Below are 24510 nucleotides of genomic sequence, written 5' to 3' on the forward strand. Positions count from 1 at the left end.
TTCTACAACTTGCTGGTAAAGGAGCACACACAAGGACAATCCTTCACATATTACTTACTGTCTCAAACAATATAGTTTTACAATGGCAAGTACAGATGAAGTGTTCTTGAAAAATAAAATCAATAAGCTGACATCTGAATAATTCAAACCAAAAGTTTTGCTCTTAGTACAAGAAGGATCTGAATTCTTGCCCCTGCTGCCAATTTTCCCTGAAAGGGAACCTTGAAATAAAATCCTCTTAAGCCCTCTGTCTTCCCCTCCAGAGCGCAGTTAAATCCTTGCTGTGTATGGACATAATTACAGAGTGTCACGGATGTTACATCAGCGCAGAACCCTGACTTCCAGCAGGAAACCCGGTCCACGGGTCAATTATGGCAATAGGATGTGCTCTTTATGCTCAAACGTACGGGCCACACCTGAGAGTAACAGCGTCCAGCTCCACATCCAGCACGTAAATAAATAAAGCGCAGCTTGTAGGAGGTGTACAGCTCACGGGGGAGTGTGGAGAGTTATTGCAAAACAGCATATATACGTGCTGCTGCAGCGAGGCCCTCAAACCCTGTGGCTGGTGGCCCACAGCAGAGGCAGAATCAGCAGCTGAGAGGGGACGCAGAGACCCTCCTTACACACCGAGCTGGGCACCGACAATTGGGCCATTGTCAGGGAGACGTGCTGTTGCTGCTCATAGGAAGAATACGTGACTATTTAAAAAAAAAAGTTAGATGATAGAAGCTTTTCATGTCAGCAAACGTGTTTCAATAAGTCATGAAACCTGGAAATGTAGCCACTTTGTCAGAGAAACAATCAGACACAGAAGTCATTTAGTCAAATCAAAACAAACTGAAAATGTGATCAGATTTGAAATAAGCTCTGGTGTTTGTCAGTATAGATTCTGTCAGTAAATAAGCAGGTTCCCAGGAAGACTTGGAATAACCCAGAGGAAATGAAAATATTGTGCAACGCCACTTTAAATTTAGTTTATAATGTGGAGCAACAATATTGCCATTGTTCCAACAGCCAGACAGAAAGTATTAACCTACTGCTCAAACAAAGTCTTAAATGCTAACAGCTACATAACCTTGTTTCTACAATTTCAGCGCAGCAGGGGTTTTTTTTTTTGAAATTTTTGCTTCTTCACCATGTTGGAATTAATAGCAAATAATTGACAAGAAAGTCAGACAATGCCCTGCAGCAGACCTACACAATGCATCTATTCCGAAAACATTACACATTAACCAAAGCGTAGTTGTATCAATGCAGGCAAAGAGCGCCGATTTGCATCACTAGCGAAAAGTAGCCTGCAGTCTCTTACATGCCGAGCGTTGCAGTGCCTTTACTCATCGCTGGAGGACAAACAGAAATTGTGTAACACACATTTACCTGCTGTCCACAGATAACTTAGTGGTTGTATGACCTTAATAACAAACCTCCCTTTAAACCCACATCCTTGTTGATCAGTGAGTCATGCAAGTCACGCTCCACTGAATACAACAGTCTGACCAGCATTTAGCAAACATGGATGTATCATCAAGTAGCTTCAGGAAGAACGCATCGTTATTATAAAACCTGGCTCAGAAGAAAACATACACATTATAACCAATCCCACACATCCCAGCATTCATCAGTCACTTCATACCACGGTCAAGTATTTCTGATGGCCCCATTGCGCCATCTTGTGTTAACACACTGATATGGCAACAGGCTTAAAGCAGTTCTTACCTCATGTACAAAGACAGGAAACCACAAGTCCAAGACCCAAAGCATCTTTTTGGAGCATTTTATTACTTTTTTGACAAATATATATGAAGGTTTTCCTATTAAGGAAACATTCTTTCAAAGATAAGTTTACAGCAAATTCATTCCTGCAAAGAGACAGGAAACAGATATGATGGAGCTAACCATTTCTATTTGTGCCCAGTAAAACGCAAGGGTGCAATTTAATCATTAGAATCAACTGATAACAGTGACACAAAAGTCAGTATAGTCATTTCTGGCAATGAAAAACAAACAAACCCAAAAAAACAAGTATTTTTGAATGCCAATGGGACGTCTTTAAACATCCGTATTATGATTTGGTGGGGTGAATTATTAGTTTTGCATCAAGGCACACAAGCATTGATAACTGTCAGTGGAGCATCATTTGTTTTCTTGATTTTTTTTGCCAAGACACTGGTCCCACTTGGCAGTACAGCTGTACAAACTACAGAATAAAAACAAACCAAAAAAGCATAAGATAGGACATTGCATGATTATAACCAAAGGGAATCTCAAAGAATTCAGATCGATAAATGTACACAGCAATATTGAGTTCAGATCTTGGGACCTCCACCTGTGTCGAGTTCTTCAGTATGGTAGGGGGTGACATCGCACTGACTCTCACTGCTCAAACGTGCTAGCCGTTACAGAGGATGCAGCTCAGCGAGGGATCTCTTTTCCTGTTCACAAAACTCCTGTAAACTCCTCCTTCCCTGCCTGAAGTTGCTCTCCCTCCTTGAAAACGGTAAGATGACCTGAAGTCGGAGGAGAGTTTCAATGTTGCTGAAACTTCTAATGTGTGACGTCTTGAGTGTGTCGAGCACAGTAGTTGGAAGATAGCCTGCCAGAGGATCCAGCCATTTCTCCTTCCATGACTTCATCTCAGAGTGAAGGGAGGCCTGATCTGGCAGGTCCTCCTTGTACAGGCGGAACACAAGACCACTAAGAATGCTGGTTTCTACTTTGGACATTGCGTAAGGCACAATCTCCAGACACCTTAAGGTATCCAACACCTTTTCTGCGAAGAGGTCATCGATTTCTGCTATTGAATGCTCTACAATTTTCATGCTTAAAGATTCTTTGTAAAACTCGCTCAACGGCTCGAGGAGCGCTGAATGCAACATCGTAACGTGGAGTTTAGATGCCAGGGCAACAGCTTCCTCAAACCACACTTTGTGATGGCTGTCAAGATCACTCTTCAGTTTACTGAGGGATGCTTTGACATCAGGCAAGTTGTTCACGGCGAGCAACATATCTAAGGGTTTGCCCTGAAGCGACTGGCTTAGCTTTTTTGTAACAACCAAGACGTTCTTCTGCACCACCGTTGACAGAATGAACTCAAAGTTTCTGATTGTGTCAAAGAACTGAGATGCTTGTTGCTGGTTTGAAGTACTGCCCTCCACTTTCAGCTCGTTCAAGCACAGCATGATTGCTTCTAGGATATCTACAAACACCTCGTGCATGTCGTGACTCTTCTCCCAGTTCTTCATGAGCCTGTCCCTCAACTCGTTGCCCTTTCCCTCATCGCGCTGGAACACTTGAATGATCACGTCTTCCAGCTTGTTCTGGCGTTTCGCGTCTTCTGTGAGCCAATGCAACAGCTTACCGATGAGAACCGCTCCATCGGCTGCCTCTTCGGCGGGACAAGACCTAGCGAGCCACACGTTGAGAGACAAAGCAGAGCTGACAGTTCTAATGGCATGCGGGTATTTCTTAGCTATCGCTAAACTTACAGCCCTCATCTGAGCTCCCACTTCACCAACACTCAGCGAGGCCTGACCTCTACAGTACTCCATGTTGAGCCCCCACTTCTCCGACAGGGCGTTTTCAATAGCATTCGCAAGGGCGGCTGGGTCTTCGCTAAAGGGGATAAAGGCCAGCGTTTCCTCACACTGGATGTCCTCTTTGTTCAAGTACCTGATGCACAACGGGACATAGAGCTCACCGTCAATTGCAACTGCTTGCTCAGTTATAACTGTGAAGAACTGAGAGTCCCAGAGTTCCTTGAGGATTTCTTCACGTAGCTGGGGTTCGTAGAAGGACACTGCTGTTCTCGGTCCTGGAACCATCTCCAGTATCACGTCATCCTCGGCGGATTTCACCTCACCGTCTTTGGCTTTCTCTGCTACACTGGAGCCATCTGACTCTGTTGGGGCTGCTGGTTTTCTTTCAATGGCGGCTATTTAAAAGATAACAAATGTATTCAAATATTAATTAACACACACACACACACACACACACACAAATTGCTACTCTTGGTGTCTGTTAGAACTACTCTACCGATATTTTGTTGCCAATAAAGCACTTACCGCTGTCCAGCCTGTGTTTTTGCAGAAATTCCATTACCTGAAAATAAATGTGCAACCATGTGAGTTGTTTGTTGTTTGCAGTTTGTTTAGCAATGAAATTATCCACATTATGAGTTATGGCTGCATTAGTCGTTTGAGCTATAAAATAGCAGCTTTTTCCAAACTGGCAAAGAGTCTTGACTTGAACACTTGGTGAATGAATTAATGGCAGGGCTAGTTAATCAAAATGAAGAGTGTATTAAAGTTACCTGGGACAGGCATGGGCTGCTCTCTGGATCAACCTCCACGCACTTCTCAATGACCTCTGGCAGCCTCGTTAGTGTTGTGCAGTGAGAGAGGAGCATCACATGATCTGTTTTGCTTCCTTTGCATACAGTGTTTCTCAACAGATCCCTCATCGAATTCAGGGTAGTCTTCATCAGATCACACTCCATACTGACACTAGGCAGGACAGCTACTAGCCTAAGCAGTAAGGTAACAGTTGGATGGCTCTTGGACTCGGGGTGGACTAGCGTTTCAGCGATGGATGTTGGAAGAGCAACATCTTGGTAGTTCTCCCTCCACACGGCTGCCCAGGTGTTGAGCTCTTGTTCGGCAACTTCAGGCTCGGGTAGATCTGTAAGGTAGAGGCTGAAAGGCTTGTATGTGGACTCGGACAGTACAGGCTGTGGATTGCAAGAAGGCAGCAACGACAGGACTGACAGAGCCTTCAGGTGGCTGTCTGAGAAGCTGTACTTCATTTCATCAATTAAACTTTGCAGAAGAGGGATGCTGAGATTTTCTCTGTAATATATTTCTGGTGATTCATAGCTGTTGGCTTCCTCTGAGAAGCACACTTGCTCCGGAGCGACCCTGGTCGCCAGCTGGAATGCTTGCTCAAACCAAGTGGAGTGCATAGCGCTAACATTTTCTAACATTTTGTTGAGAATCTCTATGACGGAGGGGATTTTTTCCACTTCACAGAGAATATCAGCAGGGTTTCCACAGCGAAAAACAGTGCTACAGTTACGAAGAGGAGCGCACGCGTTCTTTAGTATTACAAGGGTGACGATGTAATCCATATTTCTCAGAGCAGTAGACAAAACTTGTGCATGCATTGATTTGGCACCTGTGGCAGTAGAGCTCACAGCGTCTAGGCAGCTAAGAACACCCTCTAATGTGTCAGCGAGTATGTCAAAGAAGTCCTCCCTCTTTTTCCACCTCGAACAACAGGTTTCTGGAATTTCCTCCAGGGCCTCCCTTGGCATATTTAAAAGCCCGTCGATAGCCTGTGCCAACTGTCTTTCCAAACTAGGAGACTCGTCAAAGAACAGCAGCAGGTCTTCTGTAACATCCAGCATTTTTGCAACCGATGAGCAAGGCACACTTCTCGCCAGCCAATGGGCAAGGCCACAAGACTCACTGGGTGTCACAACACAAAGCGGGTAGCTCCTGAGGAATTCCAAAGACATTTTCTTCAAGCTTTGATAACCTGGGCCCAGCTGCATGAATGCCTGCCCCCGGCACTGCGACATAGGCAAGCTCCAGTCTTCAGTGAGAATCTTTGCGAGGTTGTTCGCTTGTCTATCAACATGGCAGTTTTCATCGAACGGCAGAAAGCCCAGGAGCTCGACTTTTGGAGCCGACTCTCCAACGTACCTCACAAAAACAGGTAGATGGGTCTTGTCACCAATTTTAACAGCCTTGTCTGTGATGAGCGAGAAGAAAGGAGATTCCTGTATTTCTTTCAGTATGACGTCTCTGATTCCATTCATGAGGAGCTTCACCATTTCGTCACTGCCTATAGAAGATGTGTTTTTTCCCTCACATCCAAACCAGTGACACATCCTTAGTTCCTGGACAAAAAGTTCTTGGTCTTCTTCTGAGAGCTCACAAAGAGTGCTATTCTTTTTCCCCAGTAGAGCAGCCAGCCGGAAAAGTGTTGCTAGACTCTGACGATTATCACCTTTGCTCCCATTCTCATCTGCCAGTTTCAGCTCGGGCTCCTCCATCTTGTCTGGAGATTGGGGGATTTGGAGCTCCTCAGCCTCCACCTTTATGTATTCAACTAATAAACGAGAGAGAAAAAAACAACACAGTGACTTTGACAAGTATTAGAAACATGGCAAAAAAACCCCATAATGTCTCACAGCAACCGTACCTTCCATATTATTTTCAGCGTTCTTGTTGAAGCTCTTGGATTCCTTATCCTGTAAGAATACCGAGGTATATTATTCCAGTGTTCATTAAAGAAACCCAAAATAAAACAAACTCTATTAAAAAAACAGAAGCACATACCAGACAGATACCCTCCAAGGCTTGTGGCGTAACCTTCAAACACTGGGTCACCATGCGGTCCAAGTCTCTGCTGAAGTCCGTGCCCACCTGCAGCAGAGCCAAGCACGGCGACCTATCTTTGGGATTCGTATCCCTCAGGTACTCTTGGAACTTCTTGTGGCGCATTACAACGCCGCAGTCCTCCAGCGCTGTGCTGGGCAGCACCGACATAATCCTCAGCAGTGTGTTGATGTTCCCAAAGTACTGCATGAGCGGTAGGCGTAACGTGTGAAATATGGAGCTCGGGATGGTCACGGACGCCACTTTGGTCTTCCACGTCACTCTCCAACAGCACAGCTCGGTGAAGAAGTTGTCGGCGTCGGGCAGATCGCTGCTGTAGAGGGGCGGCTTTGATTTCAAGCTCTCAAACACGTAACTCACTGTGACCGAGCACGGGACCAGGGACAGGAAGTTCAGAGCTTCTTTGTGGTCTTCTGAGAAATGATCCTTCACAGTATTGATCAGGTTGTCTACCAGTGGCACGCTTAGGCCATCTTTATAATAACCGACCGGCTTTATCATGCTGTCCCGTGGTAAAGAGTTCTCAGGCACTTCAATCTGCACTCTCAGACTCTGTGCCATCGCACAGGCCTCGTCGAACCAGTTCTGGTGAAACACCTTCATGTTTGTTTTCACTCGGTTCAGAGTGGCCACAATACCGCTGATCTGACAAAGCTGGGATGCAGCAGTGAACTGGTCCTTCTGGATACCAGCACTCAGCTCTCTGGTAAAAGAGGACGCGTTCTTCAGCACCACCATGGCGATGATGAAATCAAACTCCATGACCTTGTGGAGAAGTGCTCCAGCTAGTTCCGATACAGACGCTTTCCATCTCTGTGGGTTGTTTTTGACTTTCTCCAGACATTCGACCAGAGGCTCCAGCATCTGCACAAACACCTCGTAAGAGTCGTGCTTCTCTTGCCAACAGGAACAGAACTTGCCCTGCAACTCCTGGACTTTTTCGTAGCTCTCTCTGAGACCAAAGTCTATCACGTGGTCGAGCTGCTTTTCTAGAGCAACGCTACTGCCAAAAAACATCAACACCTCTTCAAATGTATCCAGGGCTCTTTTAACAGCAGGCACTGGGATGGATTTTGACCACCACGTGTTGAAAGAATAGCAGGAGCAGTGTGTGCTTATAGCCAGAGGATACTTCTCTTGCACTTTGCAAGCAAAGGCTTTCAGCTTGTAGGAAACATCACCAGAGCCCAGGTACGCTTGACCTCGGCAATTTTTCAAATCGAGTTGCCACTCCACGGTGACTATTCCCATAAGACGCTGTACCATGACATCGCATTCCAGATCCGCCTCGAGGAATCCCATCAGCTCTAAGCGCATGACATCGAAACTGTCCACAAACCGCAGAAAGAGCGGAAGATAGTCTCTCTCGCCCAGCTTCATGACGCGGTCAATAAACAAGGAAAAGAACGAGCTCCCCACCTCCATGATGATTCCCTCCCTGACAACGTTCTCGCACACACTGAGAACTTCTTTCATTTCAGACTTGGTCACGTACTCGACTTCTCCATCCTGAGGAGGACAGGCGTCACCGTGGAGCCTGCTTTGGCTGCTGTATGCAGAGGTCACTGCAGCCTGTAGTGCAGACTTCAGAGCTTCTCTGTCAGTTTCTGCACATTTCATCTCCACAAGCCTGTCTGGATCCATCTCCAGGTTTATGAGCTGCAGTTCTTCCTCAGTGTCCTTCTCTGCGTGGTTTCCAAAGGAAGTCACTGAAACGACAGGGACAATGTTTCTGATTTGATTTTGAAAATTTGAATTTAAATATGAATGAATGTAATCGAAGTAAAGTTTTACATTTCAACCTCATTGAGTTAGTTTGGAGTTAGGGCTGTGCGATATGACCTAATTTTTTATATCCTGATATAAGACATTTATCGTCCCAACGACGATAAATAATCACAAAATTTTATTTTATTTTTTTTTTACACTCGACTTGCATGAAGTGTTTTCAGCTGGGCGTCATGTACCTGGAGTCGAGCATACAACTTATGTCTGAAAAAGCATAGTTTTAACAGCCGCCGTTTTCTTTGTGAGTATTTATTACACGGCGTGCTGCGGGGAAAAGCCTGCTCTAACGTTTGAGTCTGAGGATATTTGGAGCACCTGGCAGCTCTTTTTTTGCTTCTCGTCCGTAAACTCTCTCCACACTCTTTCACGTGATTCCTGTGTAGGTGGTAGAAGAGGTTTGCTGTGTTTGAGTCTGAGGTCGGGGCCGGTTTCCTGCATAATTTGCAGAGTACAGTTTTCTGTCCGTGTCAGACTTTTCATAACCAACCCATGTCCGTGCTACAGAGGCAGCCCCTCATTTAGGAATAAGGTCCTGGATTTGTTTTGACTGGTCCTTCTGTTTGTCATCATTTTAGTTTATTTTGAAAAGACTCAACAGGATCTTCAGCTTTATTGTGAAAGGTTTATGTGGAAAATAAGCAAGCGGACGGCAGAGCCACACGCTGGGTTTACCGTCGTTGTTGCTAACGACAACACGTAAAAACAGTCGCTTGTCCGTCCGTAGTGTGGTTATATTAAATATGAGAGAAAGAGAGAACTTTTAGAAATTAATATAGCTGCTGCAGTGACCATCAAAACGATAAAATATTGCCATAAATACTTTATTTTGTGACACCATGAAACAAACGATAGCGTAAAATGAAACGATGTTTTTATATCGTCATCAGATACATATCATCATATCGAACAGGCCTATTTGGAGTCACCAAACTTATATAGCAAACAGTTGATTTAATGTGGTTAATTTGTTTTATTACATAATGAGATTACTCTATACTCTAAACCAGCAACCTTTCTTTGTGCTACGGACCAGTTTAATGTCGGTCAATATTTTCACGGACCGGCCTTTAAGGTGTCGAGGATAAATACAACAAAATAAAATGATACAACAAGACAAAAATGCTGGTATTTTGTAAATATAATAATAAATGCGAATTCAGTGTGTAATTGTGTAACTTTATTGGCAGCGCCCTCCTGAAATGCACCAACAACACTGAGAGTAACATCCTCCTCTCTGCCCCTTAATGCTCTCTGGACGCTATGGTAACGCGTAAATATTTCTTTCAAAATAAGACAACTACACCAGGGGAAAAGACCCAGGGAAACAGAGTTAATGATAAGAACCCTGAAAACCATAAATTTCACACCTGAGCCACAACTCTCGCAGCCCGGTACCGGTCCGTGACTCGATGGTTACGGACCGCTTCTCTAAATGATGGCGTGCATATTTGGCTTACATTGTTGAGTCAGTGACTTGTGTACGTTGCAGTAGTTATTTTCTTGGAGGCCGAGCATGGAGCTGGTTCAAGTGCAGAGGCCAACCATGCTGACCGTATTTTGTTGTGAATAAAGTTCTGTTTAGTTGACTTCTGTTACAGGACCACTTACTTACTTACATTGTTATATACAGCTGCATTTAACTATATTCAATGGCTCATAAATAATGTGTGAACAACAAGCAGAAAATTATTTCATGATTTGCTTTTTCATAATCTCACCTTGTGGAGGCTTCTCTTTTGTATCATCATCCTGCAACACAAACAGGCACCAATGTGACGTCATGTCAGGATAAATAAACGATCACCACTGATTTAAGTCAGATATGAAATTTGTTCAGCTTATCAACTCACCATTTTCAGCATCTGTAGGATGTCTGGGTGCTTCTGGACATACGAATCCACCATTTGTTCAACACTGAAGTGCACGTCCTGGTTAACGTAGACGTACGCCATGCTGCACTGTCTTTGATCATCTGGCGTGGCTCTCAGGTACGAGTGGCAGCGCTCCAGCACCATGTGGTATTGACCATACACGTCTGCCTCCGCGTTTACGCAGGGAACAGTTCCCAAGACCCTCAGCAAGCTCTGCACGTTCGGGTAAAATCCGATATCTGGAATCTTGAGGGTAGCAAAGACCGTGGTTGGAAGAATCCTGCGCTTGCTCGCGTGCCTCCACTTCACTTCCCAGCAGCCGAGCTCTTCGTAGAACGTGTCGGGCCGCGCGAGGTTGTTCAAGTTGGCGTCTGCTACTTTATCCCTGCGGATGCTGAAATTATGGTCGGCCATGTAAGACGGCACCAACGAGAGCCATCTGAGAATCCTCACCATCTCTGTGCTGAACACTCTCTTCACCTCTGCGACGAGGTACTGCAAGATGGGCCGGCTCAGAGTTTCTCTGTAAAAGTCTTCCAGCGGCGTCTCGGTGGCGTCCCCTTGAGCCATCTCCGGTTTGGTGACCTCCACTCCCAGCTTCTTCGCTCGACCGACTGCGTCTGAAAACCATTTCCTGTGGAATATTGCAAGCTCTTGTTGGTATTTGCTTACCAACTTTAAGGCATTGGAAATTGTGTACTGCAAAGTACTGCTGATGCTAATTATTCCCCTGAGACTTGAGTTGAGTATGCTCACACAGCAGAGGGTGTTCTTCAGAACAACGAGTGTCATAATGAAATTGAAATTCTTCAAAATGGGCTTGAGCTTGGCCATCTGCTCAGCAGTGTCTTCATCTACCTTTGAAATGATCTCATTGATGCAGTTCAGGAATGGCTCAAGAATATCTAGCATGGTCTGGAAGGCATCAGTGCCGTATTCCCAGTTCCCACTAATAGCTGCCTTTATCCTGTCCACTTCCCCTTTTATGTGCCCGTATGTCATCTGGATCTTTCCCTCCAGTCGCTTGCACAGCTCTGGTGTTCTCCTGAGTAACGAGGCCACTTCCTCTACAGTGTCTGCAACCGTCTGGATGGAGGGCACGGGCATGCAGCGGATGATCCATATGTTGAAAGCGTACGGGTCGCTTGGCGACAGCACGACTTGTGGAAACTCCTGCAGAATTCGGCAAGTGAGATCTCGCATTTTCTGACACATACTACCTGTAACGAGATAAGTGAGTCCTCTGCAGTGCTCCATTCTGAGCCCCCACTTGTTTCGCAGCTCAGACAGGAGCATGTAAAACAGATTCTCTCCATCCATGTCGCATGGCAAGAACCCGACGAGGTGCTTTTGTGGAAACCCGGCTACTGTGACGGACCTGATGAACACTGGGATCTGCTCCTTTCCTTCTATCTTGGTCACATCCTGAAGCAGAATGGAGAAGAACCTTGCCAGCCTGAGGCTGTTCTGGATCTCCTCTCGCATCAGTCCTTCGCTGAACTGCAGGATCTCTTTCTTGTCGATCTTTTCCAAACAGACCTGACTGAGCGCCCGCTGACCCCTCGCGCCTCCGATCGGCTCGTCGGCATTGATGTTTGCACCGTTGATGCTGAATCCCGTCAATGCCAGGATTTCCTTAAAGTAGACTTTCAGAGTCTCTTTTGCTTTGGAGGTGGCTGCATCCTCTTGGGTTTGGTTTTCTTTTTGCAGTTCACTTGCTGCGCTGTTCTCTCCACATCCGCTCTCTTCTTTCGTCTCCTCCGTTACTTCTGCGGCTGTGTTTTCTTAAGCATGAGAAGACATACTGATTTCAAAAACACTTATTCAGTCAGTCAGTGTTTACAACACGAGCACATTCGCTAAAATACACGAAACCTTGAGGAAATGTAAAAAATGAATCCAAGCAGTTACTGTACCTTTTGTCTTTTTCACAGCAGTATCATCCTCTTCTGACTAGTTTGGTGAAATGGATAATTAAACATTTTTAGGATGTTAATGTTTGATTTAAAAAACATTCCAACAAGAGCAATTCAAAGACCTGGACAGACACTTACAGGATCTCTGGCTCGCTTCCTGCTGTAGGTTGACTGATTGTTCGCAGGCCTTGTGACGTCAAATATTGTTGGAACAGCATCTTCATTTAACACACAACTGGATGAACTCTGGATGAACAAACATGCACACAAACAAAAATATGAAGCAGACACACTCTGATGCATTTCTCTAATATCAAAATGTCAATACAGGGGATTATAACAAAGAAATCAATATGATCTGACATTTGTAAACAAAGCAGTTTTTTGCACTTATAGTTTGAGTGGTGTTGATAAAACTGTGAAGAATCTTTTATAGTTTTATTAAGTTGCATTATGCTGATTGCACAGATGTGCTTGCAAAAAAGCACTTGTGTTTGACATCAATAAGCTGCACAAACATGGGGATTTTTAATCTCCTGTTGTATGATATCAGGCTGCCCACGTGCACCTAATGAACTGGAATTCTCTTCTAGCACCTACTCGCCCCACACTGAGGTGACACTCAGTGTGGGTGGGGCTGAAAGTAGGGCTGCTCAATTAATCGAATTTTAATCACGATTACGATCTGGGCTTTCAACGATCATTAAAAATGACTGAGCCGATTATTAGCCCCTCCCTCGTTCTTTACTCTCGCGCTGCTCCGTGTGGCAAATCGAGCGCACCTCTGCATTTCGAACACGTGTCACAACAATTAAGAGCAGCGGTCCCCAACCTTTTTTGCGCCACAGACCGGTTTATGCCCGACAATATTTTCACGGACCGGCCTTTAAGGTGTCGCGGACAAATACAACAAAATAAAACTAGTACCGGTACTGAAAAAAAGAAGATTTATTCATAACACACGTGAAAAGACCCAGGAAAACCGAGTAAACGATAAAACGATAACAAAATAACGCTGAAAATCGATAAAAACCCTGAAAACTATACATTTCACACCTGAGCCTCAACTCTCGCGGCCCGGTACCAAACGACTCACGGACCAGTACCGGTCCGAGGCCCGGGGGTTGGGGACCGCTGATTAAGAGGACCCGAGGGAAGCTCGGAAAGCTAAGCAGAAGTTATTTGGAGAGGAGAGTGACTGCTGCTGGTTGAAAAGAGAGGTAACAAAACTTCAGTGGTGTGGAAACGTTATGGGTTCGTGGAGTCAGACGTGGATCAAGTAGACACAGTGTGTAAACTTTGCTACAGTGTAGCTGCACCACAGAGCAACACTGCAAAGTTCACTAAACATAGATGTTTACATTTTTCATTTATTTTTTATATTGCAAACATTTGCACTGTTATCAGTATTTGCACACTATTTTATATTATTTTTTGACAATCTTTAAAGTCATTATTCAACACATTGTTATTGTTAAATAAATATCGTCAAATAATCGAGATCTCAATTTCAGTGAAAATAATCGTGATTATCATTTTTGCCATAATCGAGCAGCCCTAGCTGAAAGCCCTGTGACATCATTTGCGTGCTACATCCTTACAATCCCTCTGGATTCTGTCAGTGGCACAAAAACCTCTGCTTGCTTGGAACCCCGGCTGTGTAGGTACTAAAACAGTACCCGGTACCAGGTTCTACCACCTAATGGAAAAGTCTAAAAACCGAGTCGAGTAGGTGTTACTGCAAAAGAGCCTTTTGTTTAGTTAGTTGATCTTAACTGAGAGCAATGAGCAGCAGACCCGCTTCTCACCTGGTGAGAGATCATAGACGGCTCAAAGTGCTTTGCACAAAGTCTGTAAAGCTTATGCAGCTGTTCAGGAGGTTCTGAAGCCAAATCTGGACGATGACAGTTCTCCAACCATTGGTTGCAGCTGCAAAACACAAGAGGACAAAGGTGTCAGTTGTTGGAGGCACAAACAAATACAGAGTAAAACGGACACCAGCGAAACACCGAACATAAACAAAAAACCCATAAAAGCCCCCAAACATCATTTGGGTTCTCAAAGCATTGAAATGTCTTAGGATGTACTTAATTATGCGCTGTATCCAAGCACGGCCGTCACCCACCCAACTCCCCTGATGAACTTCACTCACAGTGAGCATAATGAACAGTTTGTCACAGCGCCCAAACCCGTCTCTCTCTCACACACACACACACACACACGTATTTGGAAAGCTCTCTTAAGGGGCACAATGAGGTTCATGATTTTATGCATTGTGGTTTAACTGAGGCCATTTCTGGAAGCAGTGGCGCACACACACACACACACACACACACACACACACACGTCGCATAGATTAATGAATTACTTAACGCAGGGACAGCAGCTGCTGAAGAGCATTTGGAGTGTAGTGTTTGGGCGCTGCTACCGTGCTATGCTCAGGCTCACCTAGCTGCTAGGTGATCACAAATAAACTGGGGTCCACGTTGGGAGATGTGGCACAGTTCAGATCACCTGGCCTAAGCAGCCCCTGTTTACTTTCACTTCAACGCTGTTCACTGTGAAGCAGAACTATGACTGCACTGCTTGTGTTTTTATGGACACTGAAACTTACAGCCAATACAGTTTTATTTTTTTGGCTGTCTTTATTTCTTCAGAGCGCATAATTGCACTTTGCCTCACTGGTGGCACTACTGGAACAAATTAAATGAATTAAGTGTGAATGACTGCCGTGGCTGATTCACATGAGCTCGTTTCCCTCTGACACAGCCTTATTATTATTCATCTCTACTAAATTGCTTTAGTAGTGCATTATTAGCTGTTTTAACATCAGATGGGCGCTTATTTACACTTAAGCCAAAGCTGGAGGAAAACTCCTTTAAATATGTCTTAGACCCCATGATCTGCTAGTAGGCAGTATTTCCTCTGGCATGGAGGACTTCCTGTCCACAGACACTGTACCTTGATTCAGTCAGCTAGCGTGCATCTGTCACTCAGCCACAGTCCTTATTAATTCTCGAATTTATTTGTAAGTCGGTCAACAGAGCCAGTTATGATTCACGACAACAAAAAGCTAAAAGGACGGACGAGATAACTATTAATTAACAGGGCGATCACATGGACACTGCTTAAATATTGTAATATTTATACGCTACACAATGAGCTGCGATGGAAAATTACTATGGAACTGCGCAGCTTTGTGAGCAACAACCAAAACACCACCAAAAGCATTATTAATTACAGGTGTTTTAATTGTGCTAAGCTAACGCGAGTCATTCTCATATTGCCGCACCGCTGGGATGGTAAGTGCTGTGCACTGATGGTGATTTAAATAGAGCACAAAAAAAAGTTTTTAACTAAGGCTTCTCAGCGTGTGTGAAATGACTGAACTTAAAGGAAATCCCCAAAAGGCCGTTTTTCACGTCGGTGTCCGTTTCTGAGGCTGAACGAGTGACCGGAGTCTTATTTCACACGGACTTTTCTTTCAGGAGTAACGTTAAGTCTGCGCCATTTTCCACCGAGTTGTGTCACTATTAGCCAACATGATGTTAGGCTAACGCCAGTGCTAACAGCCTGTAGCCAACACATTTATTCTGCATGCTCAGCGGCTCGTTTCTCTAGCTGCATCTCAATGAAATAAGCATAAGTCTTACCGCTCCGGATCCAATGGAAAGCTAAAAAGTGGAGTGGTCTTTTCGGATCCCCGCTGCTGGTAATCACAGTTCGCTGCGGCGCAGCAGTCAGTCATTTTGGATTGCAATGAAGCTAGCAAGCAAGTTAGCTAGCTTAGCTGGCGGTTGCAAGCTGGCAAGCCTACTGTGAGCAAACCTGTAGGACAGTCTACAGAGTCATGCCTTGGGCAAAACCTGCAACCGACACAGTTGACTTTCACTGTTATTCTCGCTTATTGCCTCTTTGCCAGACTAAGAACCTACTAATTCCATGCTTTCAAAAGTTGATGCTGCGTGCTGAGCCAAAGTCGCCAAAAGCGTGTTATCCCATCAACCAGGAACTAAGTGCTGCAATAAAAATATTCACCAGCAGAGGGCAGAATACCATGACCAAAGAGCATTATTGTCAAGATGACTTACTCCCTATTCTGATGTAGCCTGAAAATGCGCGCAGGAATTAAATAAAAGTAAGGTTTGTTTTGTTGGGATATACAAATAAACGAGGTTTACATTCACAACTTTTGGCATGGCGTCGTTAAAATCCTCCGTATCCATCAGCTACTGGTACAGTTCAAAAAAATGTCATTACACAAACATTAAGCACAGGTGTCGTACTTTTCTTGTTCTAACTGAACACTCTTTGAATTTGACTTGGCGCTTCCTTTTCTTTGAGCACATTTGATTGTTTCTTTCATTTCAGTGATATATCTCCTGTCTGTGAAACGCCAGACAATTCATTAAATAAAATGTGGAAATAAATAATTTATGAATAGTTTTCCAAAATAAGAATTAATACAAATCTGACATATCTAATAATTTACATTTTTAATTACTCAATTGTTTCTGTGCTGCATCATGAATTAATTATATCCTTCAACCTTAGCCATCAAAGTAACCAGCCTTTGAATTGGCCGGGAGTTGTTTTTTTTTTCAATCGGCGTTTGTCAGTTTAAAGTGCAGAGTCTGTCCTTGCATGCTCGCTAGTTCCTCTTTGACAAGTACACTCAAGAGTCCAGACTTCTGAGGACACAGCTCAGTTAGACAGCAGCAGATTTGATGACTATGGATCACCTTAAGTATACTTTACTGGCTTTTTACCCTTATAAGTAATATTTACAATGAATAGGTTATATATACAATTCTATAGGCACCCCAGCAAGTTGTTTGGCTATAAAAGAGTCACTGATGTTAAATTATTATGGAGTGAACACTGGGTTTATTTAGAAGAAGGCGATAAAGAACTATGCCAAAATTCTCCTTCTGCTGTTTTAAATGTCCACAGTAAAAGGGGATATGTTCAAGCAAGAAATCACTCGTCTGAATAATTTTATGGCTTTATTTTTTTTAAACAAAGAAAATGCATCCAAATTATGGAAACGTGTGTAAGACAACAAAAACAAAACCTGAACAGAGTTCAGGGCTGCACTCAACGTTCACCAAGCAGCCACGCTGCAGCATAGGAGGCCGTTTTCCTGTAAATGGAGGGCCGTCATCGGCAAAACAAGATGGTGAACTTGACATTTTTTCTTCAGTTTCTGGAGCCAGCACAGCGACGCTTGTATGTGTTAGGAAGTATCTAACACCTGTCTCTGCTCCGCTGAGCGTGATTCCCAACTACGACTCCTGCTGCACCTCAGGGTATGTCTTCATGTAGGTATCAGCCAATGAATCCAGATCAAACCTAACATCATAGTTAATGTTCAAAAGAGCAAGGCTTTTGGATTTAAATCTGTCAGGCGTGCTGTCCATGTACATTGTGAAGCGCTTGTATGCCAAGTTGCAGTTGTCCTCTAAAGCCAAGGCAGGCAGGACACCGATCAGTCTGAAGACCGCCAGCATGTTTGGGAAGAACTTGACGTCAGCCAGCTGCAGTGTTTCATGGAGACTGGAGGGAAAAGTCTCACCTTTCCCCTTTTTGTTCCATTTAACCCACCAACAGTGCAACTCTGCAGAAAGGGTTCCTGCATTTGGGATGTCATTATTAAATGCCTGCACATTCACCTCTTCGGGCTCTGTGGATTTGTGCTGCTCTATGACAGCAGGGATCAGCGACAGACACCTGAGAAGCTTCAGGTGGTCTTCACAGAAGAGTCGATTCATTTCTCGGATGGTGTGATTCACCACAGGAACAGACAGGTGTTCCTTGTAGTAACTCTCTGGCCGCATGGATCCACATTCTGCCTGATGCTTCCTCACGAACGACCGAGGAAGCTTCGCTGAAATTTCCATGGTTGCAGCTATGGTAAGAGCCTCATCGTTCCAGAATTCGTGATACACGTCGATGTTGTCAGACACCTCTTTCAGAGAATGCAACACAGCTTTTAAACTGACTGCAGCTAAATGGGTTTCTGTTGCGTTCCCTTGTATATTTTTCCCAAAGGCTTGGGTGAGCGTCATCACGTTTTTCAGAACAACCAACGCCATCACGAACTCAAAGTCGGTCAGTGCTTTTGAAATCTCTAAAGCGTTTTGTGAGACTTGATCACTCCATTTCATATCTTCATTGTCATGCACGCTGTCTATACAGAGTAGCAGTGCCTCCAGGATATCCACCGCCAATTCAAACGCATCATTTCTTCTGGTCCATCCGGTGCGACAGATCTCTTTCAGTTCGTTGGCTTTCTCCTCGTTGTCAGGGTAGAAAATCGAAATTGCGTTCTCGAGCTCCAGCTGCAGTAACGCTGACTGACCGAAAAAAGACTCAATCTTCTTAAAGGTAAACATGACAAGCTGAACCCCTGACGAAGCCATCCCACTGGCCAGCGACATGTTCAAGGACTGACTGGAGCTCAGTGTGAGCACAGCCCTCGGATGCATCTCCATTAGTTTGGCAGCCAGTATTTTTATTTGATTAAAATGCGTCCCTGAGCAGGAGTGAGCTTGTCCTCTACACTTTTCCATATCTAACCCCCATTTGTCAGTCATTTCAGACAGCAGTTTCTCTGCAAGGATATCTCTATCTCCTTCGAAGCTCAAGAATCCGACAAACCTTTCCCTCTGAAAGTTAGACTCGTCCACGTAGCGAACAAAGACAGGTAGCTGCCATTCTCCCGAGATCTTCACTAGATCACCAGTGAGTAAAGAGAAAAAACTGCTTTGTTTAATTTCCTCCACAAGCTTACTGCGGACGAATTTCTCACACACCTCAATCAGCTGATTCAGCTGTTCGGTGGAGCAGCACTCCTTGTTGTCATCGTACCTCTTCTTTAGGACTTCATCTCCACACATGATGCGATTATCTAGCAATGCCTGAAAGCTGCTGGACCCAAGGCCTTGGTCCTTATTATTGGCAGGCCCCATAGGAGGAATGCTTTGCTCTCCCAGCAGGAGAAGGACTTCAAATAATGACTTCAGATACTCTTTGTATTCTTCTTCCTCTGATAACGTCGGGATGTCTTCCTTAGCTGTTGCTACTTGAGACTTTTTCATTTCTGAAAAAGAAAAGGAAACGCTTGAAGGTAAACTCAATAACTCCTCTTGTAACAAATGAGCCTGTGGGATGTTTTATAGTTCCATTTTTCATTAATAAATATCTGTGTGTGTGTGTGTTGATGTTTCTACTTACTCTTCCTTCCCTTACTTTCCATTTCATTGTCTTTGGTCTACCAAAAAAGATATAAAAATGGAGTTAATATATACCACTTAAAATGCCACTGAGATACAATCATAATATACACATGTGGTCAGAAGTTTACAAACATGCATGATTGTTATGGTAATTTTAGGCTTTTAATAATTCTTTTAAAGTGTCCTTTTCCTAAGATGAATAACAGAGTACTTAACTGACTGCCCAACTTGAGGAGCTTGTGCCAAATAAAAAGCAGTTCCTGTTATTCAGACACGTTTTTGGCTTTAGTGAAGATAACACCAAACAAAAAGAAGGAAACAAAACACTTGCAGCACAATTATATTACAGAAGTCTCCCAGCTTTAGTAGAGTAAGCTATTCACAGTAGAAACCTAGTGAACTACAAGGAAAGAGAGTGTGCATGTTGATGTGTTGATGATATTGCACTGTGGTGTGGCTAAACAGAGTATGATCAACAGGACAGTGATTCCTGACACTGAGAATGTCTTCCTTTGTGGATAAAAGCATCTCATTACAGCATACATCTGTAATGAATTCCGAAAATACAAGAATTTGGTGCAGAACTTTGAATTTCTTTTGGATTTTCTTTAATTCACACAGGTTTGAAATTGGACATATTTGATTAAATAGCAAGTTTCACCTTGACCACATGCTTTTGGTAGTCATTAACAAGCATCTAGGATAGTTCTGGTAGAATATTTGATCACTCTTGGCAGAACTGGTTGGTTTCCTGGCATGGAGCTGTTTTTTACTACTATAGTCCACAAATATTCAGGAGGGTTCAGTTCTGGGCTTTGGGCCTTGCTTTTGTCCACAAAGGAAGACATTTTCATGTGTGTCAGAATCACTGTCCTGTTGATCATACTCTGTTTAGCCACACCACAGTGCAATATCATCAACACATCAACATGCCCACTCTCTTTCCTTGTAGTTCACTAGGTTTCTACTGTGAATAGCTTACTCTACTAAAGCTGGGAGACTTCTGTAATATAATTGTGCTGCAAGTGTTTTGTTTCCTTCTTTTTGTTTGGTGTTATCTTCACTAAAGCCAAAAACGTGTCTGAATAACAGGAACTGCTTTTTATTTGGCACAAGCTCCTCAAGTTGGGCAGTCAGTTAAGTACTCTGTTTTAAAGGGGACAGTACCTACTGAGGGGAGTATTAACAGATTTTAAAAAACACCAAAATACCAACATGGGTGGGAATGTGTCAATTAGAGGTTTCAGATGTTGGTTTTGATTGACTTTTTATTATTTGCCCCGCCCTACTTACTACCAAAGAATAATAATAAAAAGACCCTCTTACTAGAAATTAATAAAAATACTTAGAAATTATCCACATATCTCACTTATCTTAACTGCACTACTGTATAGTTCTGTGTAAATAATCATTCTGTACATACGATGTTTATAACTTGCATAGTTCACATTTCTGTATAACTGTATATCTCAGATTTCTGTATAGCATAGCCTGTACATAGCTTGTACTCACTACAGCCTGTACATACTTATAGTTATAGAATATTCATAACATACTTCATACCGTGTACATTATAACATACCATAATAGACCCATTTCTGTAATATACTTACATATCTATATTATTGCTAATATATATTGTAATATATCTATATCATGGCTAAAGCACTTCTGGATGGATGCAAACTGCATTTCGTTGCCCTGTACCTGTGACATGTGCAATGACAATAAAGTTGAATTCTATTCTATTCTATTACTACAAGATCCAGATGTTTAATTATGAATAAAGGTATCTGTCCTTTCTCAGCTGTCTTTGTAATGAATATTAAAATCTTTCCTCAATTTTAAAGACATAATGTTAAACATGAATAAAGTCTTCATTTGTGTAATGCTGGTATAAATTTTTTGTGATGTAAAAAAAAGTCATTTTCCGACTTCATTGCTATAACATTGCCATGCGTTTACATTTCATACTGTGCAACCATGAGACAAGCGCAGACATGTCTGAGAGCTGCGTGTCAGCCTCCGTTGACCGTTCACTACAAACACAGCACAGTACTTTGAAAAATGTGTAAGAAAACTATTGTTGCTAGAGGTCGAGGCAACAAGGTGTTTCACCACTTAGGCAAAAAACACACCATCATATACAAATGACTCCACCGAGCACTGCTGGAGCACAAGAGAGTTACACTCCATAGAACAGGAAGACCAAAAGGCTCATGGAAACTACTGTTGCAGTTAAATGGTGGACATGCAGGGCTTTAAGCAGCTGGTTAAAAAGCTCAGCCCAAGATACAGCATCCTAATCCCAATATTTTCCAGTTTTATTGTGTTACAATATTGTTCAGGCTCCTGAAGAGTTAGACGTTTACTTTAGTTACTGTTTAAGTGTCACGCAGTTATTTTCTACTTAAAATGTGTAGCAAGAAAACTGCCTACGCTTACATTTGTCACTGGATATACTCCTGTGTCTTTATTATTGCACTGTGTAGACTCACACTACAAATTAGGCAGTCTGTCATCACTGACAGTAGTTCAGTGGAAAAGAAGGATGGAAATATCGTGATATAATTTTGGAGCTGTATTGCTCACTCTTATTGCTCCATACAAGAACTGTTGACTATCTTTTGAACCACGTTGTGTTAAAAATACAGTAGTTATTCATTCTTTTTGGTTTGTATAACATGCAACGGCTACTATTATCTTCACCCCTTATATGCAAACATAAAGTGCCTCTCTCACTTTGTGAGAGCACAGAATGACTGCTTTTCCTCTTCCTCTCTTTTTGTGCTGACACACTAAATGTCACGTGCCCCATGTAACTGCATTTATCTCATTTTGCTTTTGTTAAGCATTTCTGTCACAAAAATTCCTCTATTTATCCTCCCATCCACCAAGATGGTTTGCTCGTTTAGTTTTTGGTATGCTCTATATCAAATATATTTTCATGTATATTTATTCTTTTAACTTTGGTGCATTAAAGCCTGAGTATACTGCAAAACCAGAATAGATCATCAATAATTAAAAATGTCTGACTTTATCAGGGATTCGCATCCCTGATGGGAATCCATGAACACTTCTGATTAATTTAACCCACCGTCGGTTTAGTGCGCTTCGCCTGTCCATTCTGAGGTTGGCTTGACATATCAAAAGCAGTTGGTATGGAATCATCCTTCAGCACTGTACTCTGAGCATCCTGTAACCAAAACACATACGATGACCTCGTTAATGAGGTAAAACCTGAACTACAACAAAAATAAACTGAAACCCCAATTTATTTTTTCAGATTTTATATAAGGACTGAAAACTCCATTGTTTCTTGTAATACGGACAATTTGGACCAATAGTACTTACACTGTCAATCAAAGACGTTTCAAAATGTTTCCCACAAACTCTGTAGTATCTGTACAGGTGCTCTGGTGATCTGTCAATGAGGTCTTGCCTCTGGCATTTTTCAGCCCACTTCTTGGACCTGAAACAAGGAACCAAATTGTGGACAAACTTCAACAGTACTGTATACTAATTAAACAAGATCCTTTAGTGCACATGTGCAGATATTAAAATGAATATACAATGTTGAAAAACAGAGATTTTTATTGAATTTGGAAACAATTGCTAGGTTGGGTTAGAAGTATAGTGACTATGTCTTACAAGAGATGCTTTTACAATGTTTTGAATATGAAAGCTATGAATGCACACAGAAGCTTCAGTGCATATAGATCACACAAGGCAATTTTCAAAAGCTGCCAATAACAAATTCAACGTTATAGTTTTGTGTATTCTCGAGGAACGGTGCAGGAGATCGGCAATTAGTTCTTTATTATATACTAAGTGAACCAACATGCTCTACACAGGATACTGCATGATACTTCTTTGTGAGACTATATGTCTCAGAAACTATAGAAGCTGCTGGTAGAGTTCAGACACTAATTAAAGATTTACAAGGATTGGGTTTGAATACCTAACTGCCAGTGACTCGTTGATATTTACATTTTTAAAACTTTATTTCCTACCCTGCTTAAATCTTGTAACACTGCTTTTACCAAACTGTTATGACAAACCGTGATCTTCCAGATGTGCTTAGCAATATGCAAAAAAGTAAACCTACGAACATTTTTACTACCAAATGCTTTTTATTAAAAACGGTACTAAATAGCTAAATGCAAAGGTTGCAAAAAGCGTGCCATAGTTTCCTCTATAACAAAGTCTCACTTCTTGCTAGCTTGGGGTTACTGTTTGCGATGCTAACATCAGTTACCTTTCTGCATCATTCGGGAACCGGAAGAGGGGCTGAGGGTCAGATTTGCCACTGGGACAGTTCGGCACAGCGCAGTGATTTTGCATTCTATATATTTTACGAAAGAAACCCTTTTTATAAAAATCGTTTTATTTTCAGAGGGTAGCAAAAGAACTGCTAACGTCAATAGCGGAAGCATAAAAGAGCTTCCGAGTTGTGCTTTCAAAATAAAATACTTTGGACTAACTGGGTAATAATTTTATATAATTTTATAAAATAATTTTAGTATTTTTAGGAAAAAGATTTTTGTTCCTTATCAACTCAAAAACTACTGTACTTCTTTACAGTTTAAAGCTTTTTTTAAAACTACTCTATATTTCTAGCTAACGCACAACAAAGGTTTATGAATTTAAATAGACCTAATGAAAATGCCTAGAACGCGACACATATAAGCAAACAAATAACAAATGCATGGATAAAATTACAAATTGCCGCCTCGGTATGCAATATATGCCGTTATAATTCATACGACTTTATTCTGAAGGCTGTTATTCTAGCACATGAGTAGCTTGACTTGGAAAATAACGTGCATCAAATGAGCGCGCGTTTCTTTTCTGTCCCATAATCCTCAGCGGTCTTTTCAAACTCTGAAAACATGCCGAGGCATAATCCCAAATGTATCTTGTGTTTGTGCTGAGGCGTGGGATCCGTAATCTTAATATAGCACACACAGTCATTGGCTGTTATGCTTATTTTAAAAAGATAATTAGCTTTTATTTACTTGTGCAGAAAACAAAGTTAAAGGCTTGTGAAGACTGACATAAAAGCACCGCTTAATACAGTAGAGGCTTTCATAAGTCACACTCTCGTGTATTCGTTTGTTCCAACTCTATTTCCTGACAGCTGGTGTTTAACTGTCTCGACTTTTTTTAAGGGCAACATTGGGTGTATATCGGTCAGCACGGACCGGTATTACAGGAATTTTATTTGGGTTCAAACATTTAAACAGAAGGGGGGATACAAACCTAAGGGCTGGAAGAATGACGTTATCTGTTGTTC

General features: G+C 42.6%; 2 protein-coding genes across 2 annotated transcripts; both read right to left on the bottom strand.

Moving 5' to 3' along the window:
- Window positions 1-1763: 1763 nt before the first annotated feature.
- Window positions 1764-16014, bottom strand: LOC146378591 (uncharacterized). Its single transcript, XM_084941456.1, has 11 exons — window positions 15630-16014; window positions 13785-13905; window positions 12115-12222; window positions 11977-12013; window positions 10040-11844; window positions 9908-9938; window positions 6342-8110; window positions 6205-6253; window positions 4313-6111; window positions 4065-4101; window positions 1764-3934 (listed from the first exon to the last, which is right to left on the bottom strand). The coding sequence occupies exons 1-11, from the start codon at window positions 15722-15724 to the stop codon at window positions 2400-2402; spliced, it is 7386 nt and encodes a 2461-aa protein (XP_084797582.1). The 5' UTR covers window positions 15725-16014; the 3' UTR covers window positions 1764-2399.
- A 953-nt stretch (window positions 16015-16967) lies between these two features.
- On the bottom strand, window positions 16968-23652 carry thap12a (THAP domain containing 12a). The gene is made up of 5 exons (XM_084941515.1): window positions 23473-23652; window positions 22569-22686; window positions 22312-22410; window positions 19213-19249; window positions 16968-19078 (listed from the first exon to the last, which is right to left on the bottom strand). The coding sequence occupies exons 1-5, from the start codon at window positions 23556-23558 to the stop codon at window positions 17262-17264; spliced, it is 2157 nt and encodes a 718-aa protein (XP_084797641.1). The 5' UTR covers window positions 23559-23652; the 3' UTR covers window positions 16968-17261.
- Window positions 23653-24510: the final 858 nt, after the last annotated feature.

This window comes from Perissodus microlepis, chromosome 10 (assembly GCF_051167445.1).
Source record: "Perissodus microlepis isolate ML-2025 ecotype Zambia chromosome 10, ASM5116744v1, whole genome shotgun sequence".
In the NCBI taxonomy this organism is placed as follows: Eukaryota; Metazoa; Chordata; class Actinopteri; order Cichliformes; family Cichlidae; genus Perissodus; species Perissodus microlepis.

Bases quoted from the DNA above. Each gene is read 5' to 3' on its own strand.
- LOC146378591 (XM_084941456.1), bottom strand. From the start codon at position 15,724: ATGACTGACTGCTGCGCCGCAGCGAACTGTGATTACCAGCAGCGGGGA. The intron at 12,014-12,114 runs GTAAGTGTCTGT...TCACCAAACTAG, and splicing joins GGAAGCGAGCCAGAGATCCT to TCAGAAGAGGATGATACTGC. The intron at 6,112-6,204 runs GTACGGTTGCTG...CTCGTTTATTAG, and splicing joins CGCTGAAAATAATATGGAAG to TTGAATACATAAAGGTGGAG.
- thap12a (XM_084941515.1), bottom strand. From the start codon at position 23,558: ATGCAAAATCACTGCGCTGTGCCGAACTGTCCCAGTGGCAAATCTGAC. The intron at 22,411-22,568 runs GTAAGTACTATT...TTTTGGTTACAG, and splicing joins AAACGTCTTTGATTGACAGT to GATGCTCAGAGTACAGTGCT. The intron at 19,079-19,212 runs GTAAGTAGAAAC...TTTCTTTTTCAG, and splicing joins GGAAAGTAAGGGAAGGAAGA to AAATGAAAAAGTCTCAAGTA.